A 21,409-nucleotide genomic window follows, 5' to 3' on the forward strand; every position below is an offset into this window, starting at 1 on the left:
TCGTTAAACGTTCCCAGGCAACACACATGGTTACAAAACAGCCAAGGCAGCGCATGTAAAAGTTGCGCAGTAAGTCGCAGTGACTTCTGTGCAACCTTTACATGCGCTGCCATAACTGTTTTGTAACCATGTGTGTTGCTTGGGTTTATTCGAGTTTTATTCGAGTGAGTATATGAGCGGATCCAAGATTTTAACGAATAAATCATCAAATGTACTTTTCCGTAATGTAGCAAAATCAAAACTTATATAATTTACACCTTTTTCAGCTTGTAATCACCACCATGGATGTTGTTCCTAAGGCTCTAGTCAGAACCAAGGAAGGTTTCCGAGCAGTGCTCCAATCGACGGGTCAAGATGTTCAAGCAACTATTTTGGACTCATCGATTCCTCGCTGCATTCAAGTCAAACGTGTTCCAGTTGTTTTTAGTTATCCCTACGCTGCATTTGATTTAGGCCAGAACAATGTTCTTCAATGGCATCCGTCGCACGTTCAACTGCTGCCCGTTGGCGATACATCTGTGCTATTCATCGGACAAGCTGGTCTGCGTGGCGGTGGACACAGCTGTTCCAAGTGTGCTACATATTACTGCGATCGGTGTCACTACTACTGCCCGAACGGTACATGTTACGATTATTGCTCCCATCGCAACGATCACAATTGTACGTCACGGCAAGCTGCTCAACGCCGTGAACAGGAGGAACGCGAACGACAAGAGCAGGAACGACAGAGGCAAGAACAGGAACGGTTGCGACAGCAGCGAGAACAAGAGCAGAGGGAAAGAGAACGCCAAGAACAGCAGCGGCGGGAGGAGCAAAAACGACAGGCGCGGTTGCGACAGCAGCGAGAACAAGAGCAGAGGGAAAGAGAACGCCAGGAACGAGTCGCTCGGGAAAGAAGACAACAAGAGCAACGTGAACGAGAACTCCAGGAAGAAAGGCGTCGGGAAGAGCAAGAACGGAAGGCTCGGTTGCAGCAAGAGCAAGAACGACGTGAGCAAGAACGACAGAGGCAAGAACAGGAAAGGTTGCGACAGCAGCGAGAAAGAGAACACCAAGAACAAATCGCTCGGGAGAGGAGACTGCAAGAGCAACGAGAACGAGAACTCCAAGAAGAAAGGCGGCGGGAGCAGCAGGAAAAAGAACACCGAAGACAAGAACAGGAAAGATTGCGACAGCAGCGCGAACAAGAGCAGCGGGAAAAAGAAAAAAGAGAACGCGAACTCCAAGAACGACGCCAGCGAGAGGAGGCTCTGTTGCGACAGCAGCAAGAGCAAGAGCTGCTGGAAAAAGAACGCCAGAAACAAATCGCTGAAGATAAATGGAGGGAAGAGCAGGCCCGGCTAAAGCGGGAACGTGAAGAGCATGACCGAATCGTCAAAGAAAACCAAGAGAAGGAAGCAATCAAATCTAAATTGCAACAAACATTGCAACAGAAAACTGCCGTGTTAGAAGATGAACAGGATTATGTGAGTGAAGAAGAGACAGAAGAGTGTAAGGCTATGAACGATATGGGCGAATCTAGAGCAGTTCAGCAGGAAGGGCCCATAGATGCTACAGAGACAGATTATGAAAATCAGCTGCCTGAAAGAGAAGCTGAAATTGATGAAACAAGACTACTTTTTGAAGCATTAAACTTAAATAATGTTGTTCCAATCGAATCGTTGTTCAACCAGATTGAAGCAAATAGTACCAAGCTGATAGACATTATTTTAATGAGGTTAGAGAAAAACATGTCTCAGGAAATCAAGCGATTAGCTCAGTACGCTATCGATAGAGAATATAGTCGAAAAAATAACCGCAAAAACAACGAACGACGGCATCAACTAATCGCTCAAACAGTTAAGCACAAAACATTCATGCAGTTGTCAAAAGTTGTAAGAAGAAATATGCGTAAAGTGAGCATAGCTTTACAGCAACAAATCGTGGAGTATGTTCTCAGGGGAGGCAAACTGCAGATTCGAGTCATAAAGCGATTTCCGGTGGTAAGATGGATCGAACAGAATTTGATATTTGAACTCATAGCCTATCCGGAGGGAAAAGTAGATGAAGTATTGCTGAATGTTTTCAAAAATCATTGGATGATAGTTAGAGAATTGTTCGAGTGGCAGGATCGTCAGAAGCTTCTATATGCACTTCAGACAGAGCAGTTGATTCGTGGGTTGGCATTGCTACACATAAACGATGTCTTGGATATGGTTACCCAAGTTAAATTCGTAGGGTTAGAAGTAGTACGCGAAAGGGGAGAAAATTGGTATTCCGATTTGAAAAGATGTTGGGTTAAGTCAAAACTCCCGGAGTTTATCAATGCGAAAGCCTCTGCCGAACTTATAGAATTACTTGTAAGTTTGCCCTGGAACAGTTTGATGACGCAGCAATTTCTGAACGCCATCGCTGGAGAATCGAATCAGCTAGCAATATGTGACTTCTTGGATAAGGTCAAAAATGAGCATATGTGTTATTCCTTAGTCATGGATATAGTTTCAAAAAAATGTGAGCACCATGGTGTAATAGCTTGGATCAGCGACCTCAACTACCACATTTTGATACAGGAAATATACAAACTTAACCCTGAGGTGAGTCGCCATATAAACTCAAAACTGGGAACATTTTTAAGAAAAGGTCCAAACACCAAATTGCTGAATTTTCTCAGATCAAATACGTCTCGTTTAGCACAGAACATGGAAAATTTCGTAAGAATTCTAGAAAACACAATAATGTTTCAAAAAACGTCAGACGCCTGGGATGATATTGCAACAATTATAAATTCTGAAAAAAATGCCGATAAATGGGAGCAAAAAGTTGACAATTTCATAGTTTCTACCATTTTCGGTAAAAGTTATGAGTACAGCGTAGACGAGTTACTCGATCGTATGAGCGACTGTACTCTAGATCCGATAAACTTTGACCGAAAAAAGGTTTTGCGAGCTTTCAACTCTGTGAAAGCAACATACAATTCTAAGCTAAAATCTTCGCAAATAGGACATTGGGCTGATTCGGTCAAGTTGAACAAAGTCGGAAATGTTGAAAACTCCACTTTGGAAGAAAAAATTGCTGTAGTCATACGGGCTGTCGAACTTAGCCATGGGTTCAAGCCTCGAGATTCGCAGATTTTATCGTTGTTGGTGCTATCAATGGCAAACGAAGACCATGGGCGACTTGCTCAGATAAATACAGGAGAGGGAAAGTCAATCATTGTGGCAATGTTAGCGGTAATCCATGCGCTAGAGGGCGTCAAAGTTGATATAGTTACTACATCCACCGAGTTGTCCATTCCTGAAGTGAAGAAACAACGACCGTTCTTCGAAATGTTCGGGCTTACGGTTGACGAAAATAGTCCTGAGAGAGATAAGAAAATAGTATACAGATGTGACATTGTCTACGGGACAGCTTCTGATTTCCAGGGAGATGTACTGCGAACAGAGTTTCTGGGAAACGATTGCCGAGGAAATCGCAAGCATCAAGTGATCATAGTGGATGAGGTAGACAGCATGTTGTTTGACAGCCGTACCCATAGCGTTCGATTGTCAGATGAGAATCCTGGAATGACTCATTTGGAAGTTCCTCTGGCTGTCATATGGCATCAAATCCATAACATCAATGCCCACATGATAGAGCGCGACAATAAGGTATTCTTCATTACCGAGGACTTTGAGGCAGTTGGAAATGAAATAAAGTTATACTCCGGAGAAGATTGGGAGACTGTGAGTACCGAAGTGCACGATAAGAAAGAGTTCATCACAACGCATACCGAGAATCATCTACGAAAGTTGCTGCGGAAGCTAACGGTTGACGAGCAGAAAGAATACGAAGCCTATCAAGCATTGAACCTGCGAATAACGGCCGTGGCAGAGCAGCTATCGAAAGCGAACGATGACGAGAAAATAAAGGCCGAATGCGAACAGATGCGGTTGGATCTCATTAAGCTGCCCTGGAATACACGCGACCCAGTCGTGGATATTCCCGAACATCTGAGAAGTTTCGCATTGAATCAGATTTCTATTTGGGTAAAAAATGCAATACTAGCAAAATGGGCGTATAAAAAAGATGCACACTACACTGTGATTCATGGGAAAATCATTCCGGTGAACTTCAACGAAACCGGAGATCTTCAAACCAACATGATCTGGAGTGACGGTCTGACGCAGTTTTTGCAGTTGAAAGAAGGCTTACGAATGGACCCGGAAGGTATATCGACCAACTTCATTTCCAATGTAAGCTTCTTTCAGCGATACGGCTCCAACATCTACGGATTGACCGGAACTCTCGGGGAACAATCGACACAAGATTTCTTGCAAACAATGTATGGCACAGATATGATCGTAATTCCACCACATAAAATAACGGATATTACAAACAACGAAATGTCAGGATATCGATGTAAGGAACTTGCACCGTTGGTTCTATCCAATGTAAAAACGTGGTATCAAAGCGTAAAGGAAAATGCCCTATATCATGCTCAAAACAATCGAGCAGTCCTCGTTATATGTAAATTCATCACTCAAGCTCGAAATATTGCCAACATGCTAAGAAAAATACATGATCCCCGCAAGGTTTTCATTTATACCGGAGAAGAAACAAAATTTGAGAAGAATGCGGTCGACTCCGGAGAGATTATTGTTGCCACAAACATTGCGGGTCGAGGAACCGATATCAAAACATCGAAAAACGTGGAGAAACACGGAGGCATGTGTGTATTGGTGACATTCTTACCGGAGAGCTTTCGCGTTGAAATGCAGAACGTCGGTCGAACTGCTCGCGAAGGGAAACGAGGCATGGCGCAACTGATAACGTACGATGTCAGCAACTTATCGATGGAATCACTGAAGAAGATGCGACAAGAGCGCGAAGCTAAAGCAATCACCGCGGCAATCAACGACGCTAAGAAGATGCTCATCCAAGACTGTCTATTCAGTCGGTTCTGCTTGCTGGAAAACGAACTATTGCCAAGCATGGACGAAACAAGAAAAATGTACATATGTGATCTCCTCAACGCTGGGTGGATTGATTACTCAGCGAACCATCTGGATTCTCGGAAAATTTCAGAAAAAGCGACAATGTGGGCGGAAAAGAGTCATCAAGAGTTTGTGTCAGCTGCGCTGAAAAGTCTCACTAGAGCTGAACGAGGTAAACTGACAGAACAGGATATGCAAGATCTGCGATCTCAGGCAACGAAAAAAGTTGTTGAAGAAATGCCTGCCTTCAAGAAACGTTACGCCGAAAACGTTTGGAACCAGTACTGCACCAATCAATCTTCGTTGGTGCAGCAAAATCAACTTGACGTCTTCAGAAATGGTCAAAAGTTCAATCCGAAGTGCAGTGAGCTGGCCTTACGGTACGGCTGGGGAACTTTCGAGAGAAAAGCACTTGAGGAATCTTGGGGTCTCTGGTTGAAAAGCAAGCTCTTCGATGATGATGAGACATCAGCTGAAGAAGCAATTGTCATGTTCAGGAATGAATTTGAAGATACAACTCATCAACGTGCCTCACTGGATAAGCTTGTGCGTAATCCTTTCTTCTATGTACTCAAGGGGAACGAACAACTCAACGCACGCCATTTCGAGAACGCTATCAAGTGCTACGACAGAGCGATCGATTTGGATCCCGTATTCTCAGCGAACGCCCGTTATTGCAAGGCACAGACGCTGTTGTCTTATTCAGAGAACAAAGGCACCAAACAACAAGATGCGCTGAACGAACTACGAAAAGCAGAGGATCTAATCAAATCCGTGTACCGTCCGAATCTGTTGACCTTTAACACTTTGATCGGTCAACATCAATGCCTAGAACAAACCTCCCAGCACGTGCAGCACCAGCTAGATATCCTGAGCCAGCAAGAAGACTACATCCGACAAGCGCGCGAAGTTATTGAAATGGCACAAAAGAACAACAACAACGTCAAGGTCACTCTCAAAAATCTGTACGACGTGCTCTCAGAGGCGAAAGAAGATCATGCAAAAGCAATCCGCGAAGCATACGGCAACGGACTGAAGAACTTGTTCACAGTTGAAGAAAAGCTTCCTAGACCATGGGTTAGCATTGCGGCAGTTGCCTTGATTGGTGTTGCCCAAATCACCGCTGGATGTCTGATAGTCATGTACACCGGAGGGGCTCTGGGTATGGGACTGATTACGGAAGGAGTAGCAGATCTAATCCATGCGGCAACTGCAGCAATCACAGGAACGTTCAGTTGGGCAGCCTGGGCGACTCAGAAAGTAGTGAGCCTTACTGTGTCGATCGTTTGCTCTGGTATTGCTTCCATCAAGCAAGCGGCCAAAGCAGCCGGATCTCTCGGAAATGGATTAATCAAACAAACCGGTAAGAACGTGTTTATGGGGTTCAAGTCCGGACTTAAAGATGTTTCAAGAACGTGTTACGACATAGGCAAAGGAATTGCAGCGCCACAAGGAGGCGTGAAATTGGCCATAAAGGAAGTTGGTCAAGCATTAGGGAAGGGTGTTGTAAAAGAGTGTTTGAACGAAGCTGGCAAGTATTGCACTAATCAGGTGTTCATGAACAAACTGGAAGAGGAAATTACTACGAAAGTGAGTGATGTGCTAATAGAGGCACTTTCTTCGAATCCGTTGGTAGTGAAGGCTCTGGAAGAAGACGAGCGAAACGGAAGTAGCTACTGGAAACAGCTGTTCATAAAAGAGGGAATGGAGTTGCTAAAAGATAAGGAGATCAACAAATGTGCTGAGATGCTCAAGAGCATTGCAAAAGGTGTCGCAGTTGGATCAATCCCTTATGCTGGAAGCGTCATGGATGTCGCGGGAGTTGGCAAATGTGTATACACCCTCAACACATACACTGAAAATTTCATCAAAAAATTTAACAAGAAAGTTAGTTCTCATGAGAAGTCTATTAATGAACAAAGGGATGAATCTAGTAAATCATACTTGAGTGAAAAAACTGAGTTTTCCGCCGGGAAAAATAATAATCAAGCTTTTGATCAAAACGTAACCAGTGCTCCCGACATGGACTGCGAAAATTCAGATATTGACGTACACCAAGTTACGGTAGATACAGTATACAGTTCGAAAGTGTCAGCAAATGCAGAACTTCGGTCGACTTATCGGGAAGCGTCAACTCCCAAAACGCTAGCCAATGTCTTCAAAGGAACCATAACGGTTAAACTTACGACTTCTATCAAAGAGAACATAATCAATCCGGCATTGAATCATGTTTCATCCCGCGTGGCCAATGGTCTGTTTGCCAATATGGAGGAGTCGGTTACAAAACTAAGACACGAGATCAAAACCGAACGAGATAATCGCAGCAAATCGAATGCTATGGCGAACTCCGTTCGTGCCTTGAGCGAAACTCCAAACAAAGAAAATCAGTATCTTGGTCCGGAAACTACTAAGATGATTGAAATAGTTACAAAAGATGATCACTTGCACGACACTACAAGTTTCGCACTATCCGCAGGTGCAATAAATGCTCCAATCTACGTTTACGACGAGAAAGGCATACTGAAGTATATAGTGGGAAGCAAACTGCCAGGTAAACGCATTAATATAAAACATTTTGCGCCCTCCAAGGATCACCCGGTAGGTCACTTCACTCCTTTGGACCCCAACCTCATCGTGACTCCTTCTGGAACCAACTCCTGTGCTATAGACGCAGTTGTAGCGCAGCTAAGATCGACTCAAAAAGAATCACTTCAAGTTAATAATGCAGCGGACTTACGCAACAAAATGGTTCAGCAAATCAAAAACAATCCTCGCCAAGCTGAGCAAATGTATGAAAAGCGGGCGCAACTAGAACGAATTGCACCGCATAGAATGTTCAGTGGAGGCCATGAGCCACAGAAAAAACCTAAACCGAAAAAGCGTGTTCCCAAGTTCAATAAAGGCGATAAGCCAAAGAAACCACGTAAGGTGGACAAACGTGTTTCCAAGTTTAATGATGATTTCGAAACATATAAAAACAAACTCGGAGAAGCAATCAGTCTAGACTCCGATTCAATGAACAATGCAACGACCGACCAAACACAAGAGCATCACTTGATCCACAAACAATTCAAGCATCACCCGGCAATCACCAAGAGTGGTTTCAATATCGACGCGCCGATAAATGTTCTCGTGTGTCCCAATAAAAATGAAGTTAAAGAGGTTCTGAACACGAACCGATCGGTTCATTGTGGTCCTCACCCCCAAAAATTGACGAAAAAGCTTCAGAAAAGACTGGATGCAGCCCTTAAACACGAAAGTGACCCTATAGCGCTGAATCTTAATGTTCACCAAATAGCTTACCATGAACGACAACGGGTGCGATCAGGCGAACGATTACTGCAAAGTAAGAAAAACGAAGAGAAAATTCCAAAAACCGAAGACGATTCCACAGATTCTTTTACAGAAAATTTTTTTGTTAAAAAATGAACATCGTCAAGTCACCCACCAAATGAAAAGTAAAGGTGTCCTCTTTCAATTGGTGCTGAAAGAAAAATGTTCTATAGGGGGTCTAGAATAATTTTTATTTATTTTTTCGTGATTTCTAGAAAAAAATTTCGGAAAACACCCTTTTGTTAGGTACTTTTTATCCAAAATTTATATGGGAAAGTAACCCCCGATAGAACATTTTGACGACAGCACCAAATGAAAGAAAATTCCCTTTGCTTTCATATGATGGGTGACTTAGAGATTCTGATTTATTTTATAATAATTTTCTTCTACCATAGACACCGTGAAATATCCACGTGAGAAATTTGCATAGGAAATTCAGAAGAAAAATGATCGAGAAATTTCTGAAACAATAGGTGACGAAGTTCACAAAGAAATTTTCAATGAAAGATTTCAAAAATTACCTCAGGAGTTACAAGAAGAACGCCAGAAGTTTTCCCGAATTGTCTATGGAATTTTCATTGGAACTATAAATAGAAATCACAGTAGTATAGCTGAAGAACTTCTCATAGGAATTGACTAAAGATTCCTCTAAGAAATTTCCAAAATGAAGTCCCGATGGAATAGATAATAAAACCCTGATCGAAAAAAAAAATGCTGAATGAAATCCGACTTGTCGAGAAATTTCTCAAAAAAAATTGCCAAATAAATTTCCAAAGGTATAACCGAAGGATTTTCTAAAGGAATTTCATTAAAAATACCCAAAAAAGGCATAAAACTACTAAACAATTGCAAAAGGAATGAAGAACTTGCTGAAGAAATTTTCTGAGAAATTGAAAGGAATTTCCAACAGATTGCTGAAAATTTTTCAAAAAAAAATAAAAAATTCCGAAAAGATATTGGAGGAAAGAAATCACCCAAAGAAGTCCCATGAAAGCATTTCTCTCATAAGTTCTAAACATTAAAATTGTATGGAATAACAAAATTATAGCCGGGCACGTTGCGCAGTGGTAACACCTTCACTTTATAAGTGGATAGTCAAGGGTTCGATCCCTGCCCCGGCACTTGCATTTTTTCGTCAACTGCTCCTCGCTCCGTGACCGGCTGACACTGACCCTCTTCTGAACAAATAGCTCAAACGGACCCGAATACTTGGACATCGGCAAGCGGCAACTCTCAATGGACCCCCAATCGGACTGGAAAAGGAACTACAGCCACACAACAACATCCTCGTGCACATCATTCTACCATAATAGAGTAGTGAAAGTGAAAGCAGCATAAATGGCAACTCGGTCGATATAGTAGAATGTGTACATATAGGCGCTGCACAAAGTGTAAATGCAGCTGTCAATTGTAATCGCTCACGTAGTGTCCCAAGTGGACAATGGAGCTGTAAATTGGGTTAATTGGGCAAAAATTTAAAACAAAAAAATATATATACTACGTGAAAGTTTGCTAATATTTTAATGTTCTTTGAATTAGCGATTTAGGCAATGTGATTGTCACTTATTGAATTTTATTTTGAATCACACAAGTAATATTGGGCTAAATGATGGATTGTTTCGTAACGGAATTTTTGTTTATTTATTTAATAGGTAACGTCCATAAATTACGTCACGAAAAAACAATATCATTTGCAAACACCCCTTCGCCTATGTCACCCTTTTTTGTATGGGATCTCCGCTTTGTATTTTTGTATGTATTATTGTCACTAGGGTGGCCCACACTTTTATAAAAACAAACATTTTAAAAACTGCTAAGTCTTTCCTCCTGAATCAGTTGTTTTGGACTCCCAGACTGCCGCAATTCTGCAAAGTGACGTAAGCGACATTGATAGTTTTGGCTCATTTTTTTGGTTGTTATGCATAAAACTCTTGCTTATCTTCTAAGTTTCTTTCCATAGATGATATATTACGACTAGATCTTGCATTCTAATACAGCAGGAATACCACAGTGTTATTTTTACACCAGATATTATATATAATATACCAAAAAATATCGAAATTTTGAATGGCGCTTACGTCACTTTATAGAATTACGGCAGAAGCTACGTTCAAAATTTGAGCATAATCGATAAAGCCTAAGGGGGCGTTTAACAAGCTTGAAGTTTGTATGGGAAAATGTGGCCTAAGTCACCTACAATAATACCAAAGGGTTTCACCATCAAACGCTTACAGCGCCATCTAGCGGCAAAACTGAAAACTAAAGATTTCTGCATACATTTGGCCACGTTTTCCCATACAAACTTCAACCTTGTTGAGCGCCCCCTTAGGCTCAATCGATTTGCTCAACGTAGCTTCTGGGAGTCCCAAACAACCGATTCAGGAGGTAAGACTTGGCATTTTTTCTAAATTTTTGTTTTCTATGTAAGTGTGGGCCACCCCAGTCGTCACACTCTGCTGAACCCCTCTCCCCACTCGAAGCGTGACGTAATTTATGGGCGTTCCCTTATTACTTTGTCTCCGATGCAAATCGTCCAGACTGATATTTTATCTAAATAAATAATTTATTCCTTAAATTCTGCTTCGTCATACCAAATTCAAACATGTTGCTAACTTCGTTAACTACCCAAGGAGCTCAAAGGATTGTTGTTGTTTCTCAGGAACTATGTATAAAGAAATCGTTTTGATTTAGTTGACGCATCGGTGCATCCAACGAAAGTTGCGGCAGGAGATCCGGGCTGTCAATACTGTTCTGCAAGATACCGTAAACCGGGGTACAATTGAAATATTGCCAAAAGAATATCTGTAAAATCAGTACCCAGTGGATCTCTATAAAACCATGTGATAGAATTTTGTTCAACAAAATCAAACTTTTAGTTAAATTACCGTAAAACGGGGTATCTTTGATAATGCGGGTAACTTTGATAGTTCGGCTGGCATTGTGTAATTTATCTTATAACTATGATTCCTTCAACCAGTTAAGAAAAAGGTAAATGTAAATCAATTCTATACATATGAAAGTTCATCTTAGACGTATTTTCATTAAAATCTAGTTTATATACAACTTTTTGGACAAAAAATAAAAATTGTTGATATTTTTGTCATTTATCAACCCCTTCAAACAATCTGCTATACGACTTCGTTACAACTATTTTTTCAATGAATGGACTCTTATTCTCGATAGATTCATCATAGTAGATTGTGTGAAGTGTGTTTTTACGAATTGGAAGCAGTTTTGTAAATTGGGATATTAATCTCCATACATTGATAAACGCCTAAAAGTATGCAATGCCCTTGTAATTTCATGTAGATAAATCTGTGTTGTTCAAAATTTGTTAATAAAACATTAAAAAAAAACTACCCAAAAGAAGAAGACTAACCATGGATAGCATGTAATCATATGTTAATGTACCGTTAAGCATTCATTATTACGAAGATAATGATTTTTGATAGCTAAATTTATTGTGTTTTGCACTCAATACTCCACAAACTCATTTTTATATGTAGAATTTAGTAAAAAATCAATGTTTTGATATAAAAAATCTATGTAATATATTCCACAAGCCTTCTCTCATCATATTCATACTCCTAAGATATAAATCTGTGATTATTTTTTTAGATTTGATGTGTTTTTAGGGCATTATCAAAGTTACCCCAAAATGAAAATCTGATTTTCGGTTTTATGAAAAACTAAAAGTTATCCAAAATATTTCAGATGGTCGAATCTTTTAATTGCAATTGATAACTGATGCCCCAGTACTTGTTTTAAAAATATAAAACTAGGGGAAATACTGTTACATGTAAAAATATTGAGAAAATTCGCTGAAAAACTATCAAAGTTACCCCATTTTACGGTACTTCAAAAATAAAAAAAAATTGAAGATGCAACTTTGGGGCGAAATTGATCAGTAATCAATTAAGCATCGGTTAAAAAGAAACATTTCCTTATCACTTAATTTTGCTCTTCTCAATCCGAATAACGCTTCAAAACTCTTACAACTAGTGAATTTTGGCACTAATAATGCAAAATTAAATTTAGAAATTTCCACCTTAACGCCTGAAGGTAGGCAATTTCCTTTGAAATAAGTGATTTCTGTTACAATAAATTACTTTTTCGTCAAAAAAGAACTTTTTTTAGCTTATTCATATTCAGAATAGCTTCATAACTTTCCAACCAAGGCACCACAAAAATGTTAAAACAAAAAACAATACGGGAAGTCCTAGTGGCAATCGATTGTTTAGAAGCAATGATTTCAGCTAAGTGAAAAATACATAGCAAATTCCTAAAAAATAAGGCAAAACTAACTTTTTTCTAAACAAATAAAAGTCTAATCTCATCTCTAGATATTTATGGACTAGATGAGGTCAGAAGTTTTAGATCATTGCGACGCTTAGAAGTTCCTGGTATGCAATTACAATGTAGTACCCAAATGATCAATTTCACCCCGCTGATCAATTTGACCCCGGTTTACGGTACCGAAAACGATCAGCTGATGTAACTTTTTACGCCGATCATTGAGCAGTTTCATATCAATTCGGCGGCAGCGCACAGTGGCGGGCCTCCATACAAAAGTCGGACAAAACCTCAAATGATAACCGAAATTGCTAAAATTCACAGGTTATGATGATTTTAGTTCCCCAAATCTATTTCTGATATGGAACTTATCATATATTTTGATTTTACTTTATTAGAGTGGTTCAAAATTTTGAAATCTGCTGATTATGGAAAGCATGTAAAAATAATCTATAATAAGCTATCACTAAGTGCTTTCTGAACGTAGGTTTTGATTAACCTTTTAATTTGGGGGTTCTTAAATCATGTATTGGTATTGAAATAAACTATAATTGTGTTTATTTTTGCTATTAAGGTGGTCCAAAATATTCAAAAAATATTTACCTACGTGTTCTTTCAATAGATCAATTCAGATACACACCAATGTTGGCTGACAAGACGTGGTGTATTCTCAGGGACTGCCCATAGACCACGTGACATTTTACGGTGGGTACACGGAGGTGTGTTAACTCAATCGTTATGGGGTCAGATAGTCTAATATAGTGAACTGCGTAAAATTTGAACTGCTTTTTATCAATCTCGTTTCAACAACTTCATATATGCTCTTCCGAGTTTGGGTTGTAAGGTACATCGATCCCTGCTTTCACTTGTCGAAGCAACCGAAACAACCCTATCTATAAAGAATTGGCAATTCATATTCGCAATATTGAAGGGAGTTTTTGATAAACGATCATCAGAGATCGGTAATCATATTTATGAACAGTAGAGTTCCAGCAAATGTTTTCAAAATCTGTATCACTCTGTGTGTCGTTCGCAGAAATGTTTAACGTGTTTAATGAAACGGCATGAATAACATACAATAAAACTTCAAGTTTAAAAAAACAATAAAAGGGGTTTCACTAAAGAGCGTAAAATGCTCGTTTCATAAAATTGATTTTAAATATTCAAAGACTGCCTTGGTGATCGCGACGTTTACGCAAAAAAATATTTAACGTAGCGTTTAACGCCGTTTAGTGAATTCCTTTTATATTTTATAGATGATTGTTGCTTTGAACTGTAGCGATGTGCGTGTAGAAAAGAAACACGTAGATGTCGACGAATTTGTGTCACTATATATTGAAAGTTCGATAGAAGTTCGTGAAGAGATTGTTTCCAAGAATGTTGAGCAACTATAACGATTAAGATGAATCGAAGAAACAACCAGTTTAAGAAAATCAATGAGCAATGGTTTGTAGTTATTTTGACATGTTTTCACGGTTGTTTTTGTCTTTCTTTTATTTTGAAGATTAAAAGAGTTAGTTGTATCTGGTGAAGCAGCATGTGGGTAGTGTCTAAGAAAATAAAGGCTTATTCATACTTAGGGTCTGTTCCAATTGGCGAATTAAAATAAATTTTTACTTAAATTTGGAAAAAATGCGCAAACAGTGACCTATATAGCCAAAAACTAGACAAAATTGCACGTCAGATCCGGGATACGGCGTCGTTTTCTGATGTTTCCTAAACAAGTACTGGATCTCTTTAATGCGAAGTTTTTCTTCAAAATTTCATAAAAGTCAATATGTTTGCATATTGTAAAAACATAATAATTTTGTGATTGAATTCCAAACAATCCCTGAATTGTTATGGTTATTCATACCCAAAAACACAAAAAATATTGTCACATTATTCAAGTCTTCCTAACTTTTACAACGAACTCATGAAGGAAGCTTATAAAATTAAGACAATAAATACTAATATTGTAGCACATAAAACTTCAACTTTGAAAAAATCTACAAGACTCAATTTTCGACCAAATCTCTTGAAAATTTGGGGTTTTCTTAGTTGAAGTATCTATAATGGAAGAAAAATATTAGAAAAATAAAATATTGAAGTCGATTTTTGAGGTTTTGTCCGGCTTCCGGCCACTGTGCAGCGTACAGAGTAGTCCGGGAGACGATCAGGATTGTACCATGATAGAATGCGAAGCGCAAAACGTATGAAGCACCTCTGCTGGACGCGTTCGGAGCGGATTATCTGCGAAGCGTGGTATGTATTCCAAATTTGGTTAGGGCTGCATATTCCAAGATGCTAGATGTAAATTGAAAAGAAATTCAATTGATGATCATGGGTTCAGGACCTCCATGTAAAAAATCGTCCCATGCTCTCTAACTCGAGATATGATTCTATAAAAAAAAAAACCCTAGGTTTCAGTAGTTGAGTAGTTGAATATATACAATTTTTGTTACTCGTTAAAATTTGAAAATATATACATCGAAAAATAATTATATTGAAATAAAACGGTTTTGGTACGCATAATGTTATATCCGAACTTTCTCATATTCAGTGTCAATGTCACATTCCATGCTAGAAAAGTTTATAATACTTAAATCAACATCAATCGATAGATAAGTAATAATACCTAATGATACACTTTCCAAACTATCACCGTGACCGAAAACCTACGAAACGATACTGCGGAATAGAAAAGTCGAACTGAGTTTGAACCGGGTTCGTCTTTCGCAACTATATCTCTCTTTCGGTTTATCTATCAATATCATAACTTGATGACTTAGTTGGCTAAAGCGCTGGACTGACGATACGTGGTCCCGAGTTTAAATCTCACCAAAACATGTGGAATTTTTTTCACAAGTTTTTAAGAGAATAATGACTACCTAATGTAATAAAACCGAATACTTTATAACTTCTCAATGGTGATAAGTTAATACGGCATGCACTTTACAAAGGACACGGAGTATACCACAATAGATCAAATATTGGTCGCAGTGGTTATGCCCTGAACAGAGAAAGTTACCCCAGTTTCCTTTGCCGTCTTAGTATCATGCTATTCTCTTGAAGTTTTTATTTCTCTCGCGTATTTTTCTTCCATTTTTTTCAATTGCACTTGTTTCTTTCGCTTCTCTCTCATTTATTTCATTTTTCTCGCTTATTTCTGGTACCGTATTACCCCGCTAATACGACACCGACTGTTGTCGAATAACCGGGGTAAACTTTTAATTCGACAAACTGGTCACCCTACACCACGTTGCTCATTGAAATTTGGCAACTCTATTTTTGTTTTTGTTTTGATTTCCGGATTTGTTATGAAACATAATTTCAACAGATATTTCGGTGGTGCGAATGAAAAGCTCGTTCTTTTTACGATTGTTGCCATCCTCAGTCGATTCCGGTTGATCTCTAGGCGGTTTGGGCGTTAAATAGCACCAAAACAGAACATCCGGAATTAGCGTCTGCAAAAGGAGCAGCTACGGGTGCGAGTATAAGCGCAACATTAAACTGTTTTGCATTTACAGTGTACATCGCTGTGACATTTCAACACTTTTTAATTCGACATGTGTCGAATAAGCGGGGTACGAATTAAAAAGTGTCGAATTAAAACGTGTCGAACGAGCGGGGTAAGACGGTACATCTACCGTCTCCTCTTTTTCAATTTTCTTATTGTTTTATTTTTGCTTCTGAATATTTTAAATCCTCTATTTTTTAATTTTGATTTTTCTAAATCTTCTGCTTCTTTTACGTTTTCAACAAGTCGGATATACCAAAAAGCTTGAATTAATTTCACATCTGTAATTCAGATTTTCAAAGTAAATGTATTTATTAAAAGGTCATATACCACTGATCAAATACAGAATATGGTTTTGAATAACGTATGTTTCTACTTTTTTTATAAGCCTTAGATGTATCTAAGGTTTGTTAGCTCTGATACGCTAGACTAAATTTCGAAAAGTTGCTCATGCTACAGCAGTCTTAAACGTTGAATTTTGAGTTTGCATCTCAGTATACTGTTTTATAATAACTGTATTAACACTGCTTATACCAACTGGGTTTTTATAACGTAAAGTACCGACAGACGAAAAAACGTGGAACTATTTTTTTTTTGCACATCCCAAGTAACAATGAATGCTGAACAGTGAGAGAATCAGCTGAACAATAGCAGCTTAATGGTATCAATGGCTGAACACAATGACAGCTGCATATTGATCTCAAGCATGGTTTGTTCAACGTCTTTAATCAGCAATACATAGATGGCTGAATATCAAGTTGTGTGAGGTGAGTGGCTATAAATCAGGAGGTCCGAGTTCGATTCCCAGTTTTCTCACAGATAAATTTATATATTCCTAAACTTCTTCTGGAAATAGACGCAGCAATGGTGAAAATAGGCTCACGAAAGTGTTTTTATTTTTTTTTTACACAATTAATAAATTTAATTGATTACTGATTAAGCGCATATTAAGCCTTAAATCAGCCTTCCAATGAAACTCAAATCAGTTAAAAGTTGAATAAAATCAGCAAAATTAGATGTTTAGGAGCTGAATAAAGGATTGTACCTCTTGTGCTCAGCTTTTGTTCAAAGGAAAGCTGATTTAAAAAAGTTGGAGAAACGTTTGTACATCATCAAATTGTTACCTAGGATCCATATCTCAGCAGTGAGTGAACCAAATTTCAATCTTTTTGCGCTAACGGAATCCTACACTATCCTAGAAAGGTGTAATAGAAACCGATTGGAATTTCATGCAGCTTCCGGTGAGAACCAGGCGAATACATAAGTTCCACATTTTTAACATCTTCCGGTTCCGTTTTGTTCGCAGATTGGTTATGAGTACCATGTTTTTGCAACGAGTTTTCTCGGAACTTGAACAAGATAGCAACATTCTGTCTTCGGCAAAGTTGATCAGAACAACAACCACTTCCTGGTGATGGATTTCATAGTTCCGAACTTCTCCGCTAAGTGGCGCTAGTGTGCATAGTTACTTCCGGTACGACTTTGGTGAAATATAGCACGATATTGAAGCCAGATAGGAAGGTACGATCTTCGGCGAAGTTATTTAGGACTATGAGTACTTCCAGATCATAAACATCATAATTCCGAATTTCACCACTACATGGCGCTAATGTACACAGTGATTTCCGGTACGACTTTTACATATGAGATATATCACCAGATTGAAGCCAGATAGGAAAGTACGATCTTCGGCAAAGTTGTTCAGGACTACGAGTACTTCCAGGACATGAAGAACACAGTTTCGAATTTAACCACTACGTGGCGCTAGTGTACATGTTTACTTCCGGTACGAATTTCACCACCACGTTGTGATAGTGTACAATGTAACTTCAGGCCAGATTTTGGTGAGATATGCAAGTGAAATTTAGGCCAGATAAGGACTTCGCTAACTCACTCGATGAATTCCTCTGACAATTTTTCTAGCTGTTTCTGTGAGAACTTTTCACGGAACTTCCTCACGGAAATTCCTGCATGCAATTCTCTCAGGGTATTTCCTGGGATTGTTTTTTAAGGATTTATTCGAGAATTTTATAAGGGATTCTTGTTCCAAAGATTCCTTCTAGATTTTTTTCATAAATTAATTCAAGCGTTTCTTCAGTGATTCCTTTGAAATTTACTCACGTATTCATTATGTGTTCAGAAGTTCCTCCGGAATTTTTCAAGGGATTCCTCTAGGAAATCCTCAAAATTGTGCTCAGGGAATTCCTCCTCAAAAGATTCCTGGAAATATTCTTCGGGAATTGCTTTAGGGATCCCGTTGGAAATTCCACTAGGGATTTCTTTGGGAATCCTCTCAATGATTTCATCGTATGTTTCTGCAGTCGTTTTACCGGGAATTCTTCACGGAAATCCTTCAGGGATTCTTCCAGAGGTTCCAACCGAACTTCCAGGGAGAAACTTGCTTCTGGAATTTCTCCAGCGTGTCCTTCGTTTACTTCGAGCATTTTTTTTAGAAATTAGAAAAAACTCATATTTTGCGTGACTTTGGAAAAATTTAATGTTCAACAAGTTTATTCGAAATTTAATTTGTGAGAGATTCATAAAAGAAGATTGTAAATCGGTTGAAATTGAGAAAGTGATGGCACATGAAGTGAAAACACCTTTTTATTACTCGAAAATTCAACTTTGAGGCGATTGCGCCACCTCTAAATCTCAATATTTTTGGCTCAAACTCAGAGGTATCTCTTTTTATGTCATTTGAATCCAGAAGAGCTTACGAATTCCAGGTTTCAACAACTTTTGAAAAATAAGCCGCAACCTACTGTGCATTGAGTCCCAAGCGTTTAAATGCAACGTTTACCTTACGCTTTCGACGAGTTTTGCATTCTACCAATCAATTTCATGTTGGGAGTCCACTGTATGCGCTTCATCGCTGGATTCGGTTGCTCAGCAAGATTGGGGAATTCCATGTTCATCAGCAACATCCGAAGACCGTTGATGAATGAAGACGGACCCGCCCAGTAGCATCTCTTCTCTTCAGATGTCTTAGAACATCGTACGAAAACTGAACGCCTTCAGTCGGGCATTGTCCTGTTGATGGGTGACATTGCGCCCGAAACCGGTCGACGAATGGTAAATTTTAATACCTTGAGGATTGTAACAACTATAATTACACTGTTGAAAAATGCTTTGACATCCATGTGCACAACAAAACATGTGCTCGATGAACAAATTGAGATTTGAATTATGAAAAGAAATCCACGTACTCCGGTGAGGCTCGAACTCACGACTTCCAATTCGCTAGACGGGCGCTTCTATTCCTTCAAGCTACGGGGTCACTATCTTCGTCGCCAGCAGGCCTAGAACTGAACTCGATTCCACAGTTGCACATGGTTATCTTCTTTTAACAATCCAAATCTCCTTCGGATGGGATTAGATGAACATCACATTAAATGTGCACATGTGTGTCAAAGCGGGAGAGGAAATTATTTTTAATTGTCAAGAGCTTCGGGCACTGCCTCCCAATCACTTATTGGTATGACAATTAGTGTGCAGTCGGACTCTCGACGGATCGGTCCTCGGTCGACCGATTGCGGTAAGGGGCTGTCCATAAACCACGTGGTCATGAGGGGGGGGGGTCGGCCAATGACCATTTTGTATGGACAAATAAAAAATTTTGTATGGACTAATGACCACGCGGGGGGGGGGGGGGCTTGTTGAAAAGTCCCAAAAAAATGACCACGTGGTTTATGGACAGCCCCTAAAGTTGACAAATGTCAATTTCTTGATTTTGCTTTGGCTGACCAAGCCATGTGGGAAATTACACTGTTGAAAAATGCTTTGACATACATGTGCACAACAGAACAGTGACTCTGTAGCTTGGAGGAATAGAAGCGCCCGTCTAGCGAATTGGGAGTCGTGAGTTCGAGTCTCACCGGAGTACGTGGATTTCTTTTCATAATTCAAATCTCAATTTGTTCATCGAGCACATGTTCTGTTGTGTACGAAAATTTGATAGTAAATGGTGTTGGCACATTCTACCGTGACGTTACAAAGTTTTGACGCCTTTTCGGTCAGATTTTCCACTATAACTCTATAAATACGGCCGTAAAACTCAAATATTTTTGCATATTCGGACTCCCTGTACAATTTGTGAAACATTTAGTTTTCGTTGGAAAAGCTTGCTTAAAATGGGAACGAATAGCGTGACGTTACAACATACTCACGCTACTAATTCCCGTTTTGAACGTACTTTTTCAATGAAAACTAAATGTTTCACAGATATTTTTTACTGCAAATTTTACAAGAAATCCGAATATGCAAAAATATTTGAGGTTTACGGTCGTATTTATAGAGTTATAGTGGAAAATCTGACCGAAAAGGCGTCAAAACTTTGTAACGTCCCGGTAGAATGTGTCAGTTATGTCCCGCGATGGGTACTTACTCGGATACTCTATATGTGTGTAAGCTTTAATGGTCTGAACAAAATTGAAGATTCTTAATTTAGCCAAGGACAATATACAAAGAGGTACTGTATGAACGCTATGGTTGATCTACCCAAGGTGTTTATAATAATGATAGGTTGGACACTACAAATGAATATAATGTATATGAAAAAAAAAACACTCTCTTTAATTTCTAGCAATTTAAGCGCATCTTACATGCGTAATCAATCCAAAATTTTAAATATTTAAGAATTATTGCTATCAAGCTGGCCTACTTGTTTATTGATTCAGAAAAAAACATAAAATTTTTAACCCATATCCGCCCAGCGTCCTATTTATAGGACAGATGCCCCGAACGCCCAGCGTCCTATAGGCAAATCTGGCAAAAGCTAACGATCACTCTTTTTTCTGGTGGCAGGAATGAGAACCCTATGAAAAACGTGACTCCGCCAAAATTTGCCATGGCGCAGCATAGGCAAAATGCACTTTTTTCACTTTTTCGTATCGAATTCCGCATCGTAGAGAAACAAACGAGCACTTTTTGGAAAGAAAATTTAATTCTCTTTCAGATGCGCTCAGATCCGGTAGGTACTTATGAACAATTTATGTGATTAATTTGAGGAGCTCTTGCTATGCCTTCGGCAGGCGATCTTCCGGATTTTTTGTTAGCTGGCCAATCCGGTGTCTGTTAGCGTGGCTATCAAGAATGATGATAATTATCATTATTATCATCATTATCATTATTATAATGGAAGCCATTACCAATGGAAAATAGCAACTACAAAGGCAAAAAAATAGTTAATTTTGAAAACGAAAAATTACATTTTTGATGTAAACAAACCATTTTCTCCTCATCTCACCTAGCGCCTCTACAATTGGGGGTCATTCGAATTCTTCTACATATAGATAGGACAGTCCGTCTGATGTGAATATCTCCAGAATAATGC

General features: G+C 39.1%; 1 protein-coding gene across 1 annotated transcript in view; it reads left to right on the forward strand.

Moving 5' to 3' along the window:
- Positions 1-15,097, forward strand: part of LOC109402580 (uncharacterized) — a 32,514-nt gene extending 17,417 nt beyond the window's left edge. Inside the window, exon 2 of the mRNA XM_019675272.4 lies at positions 267-15,097. Coding sequence (XP_019530817.3) covers positions 282-8,381 — 8,100 coding nt within the window. The 5' untranslated portion in view covers positions 267-281 and the 3' untranslated portion in view covers positions 8,382-15,097. The remainder of the gene's footprint in view (positions 1-266) is intronic.
- Positions 15,098-21,409: the final 6,312 nt, after the last annotated feature.

The sequence above is a fragment of the Aedes albopictus genome, chromosome 2 (assembly GCF_035046485.1).
Source record: "Aedes albopictus strain Foshan chromosome 2, AalbF5, whole genome shotgun sequence".
NCBI lineage: Eukaryota > Metazoa > Arthropoda > Insecta > Diptera > Culicidae > Aedes > Aedes albopictus.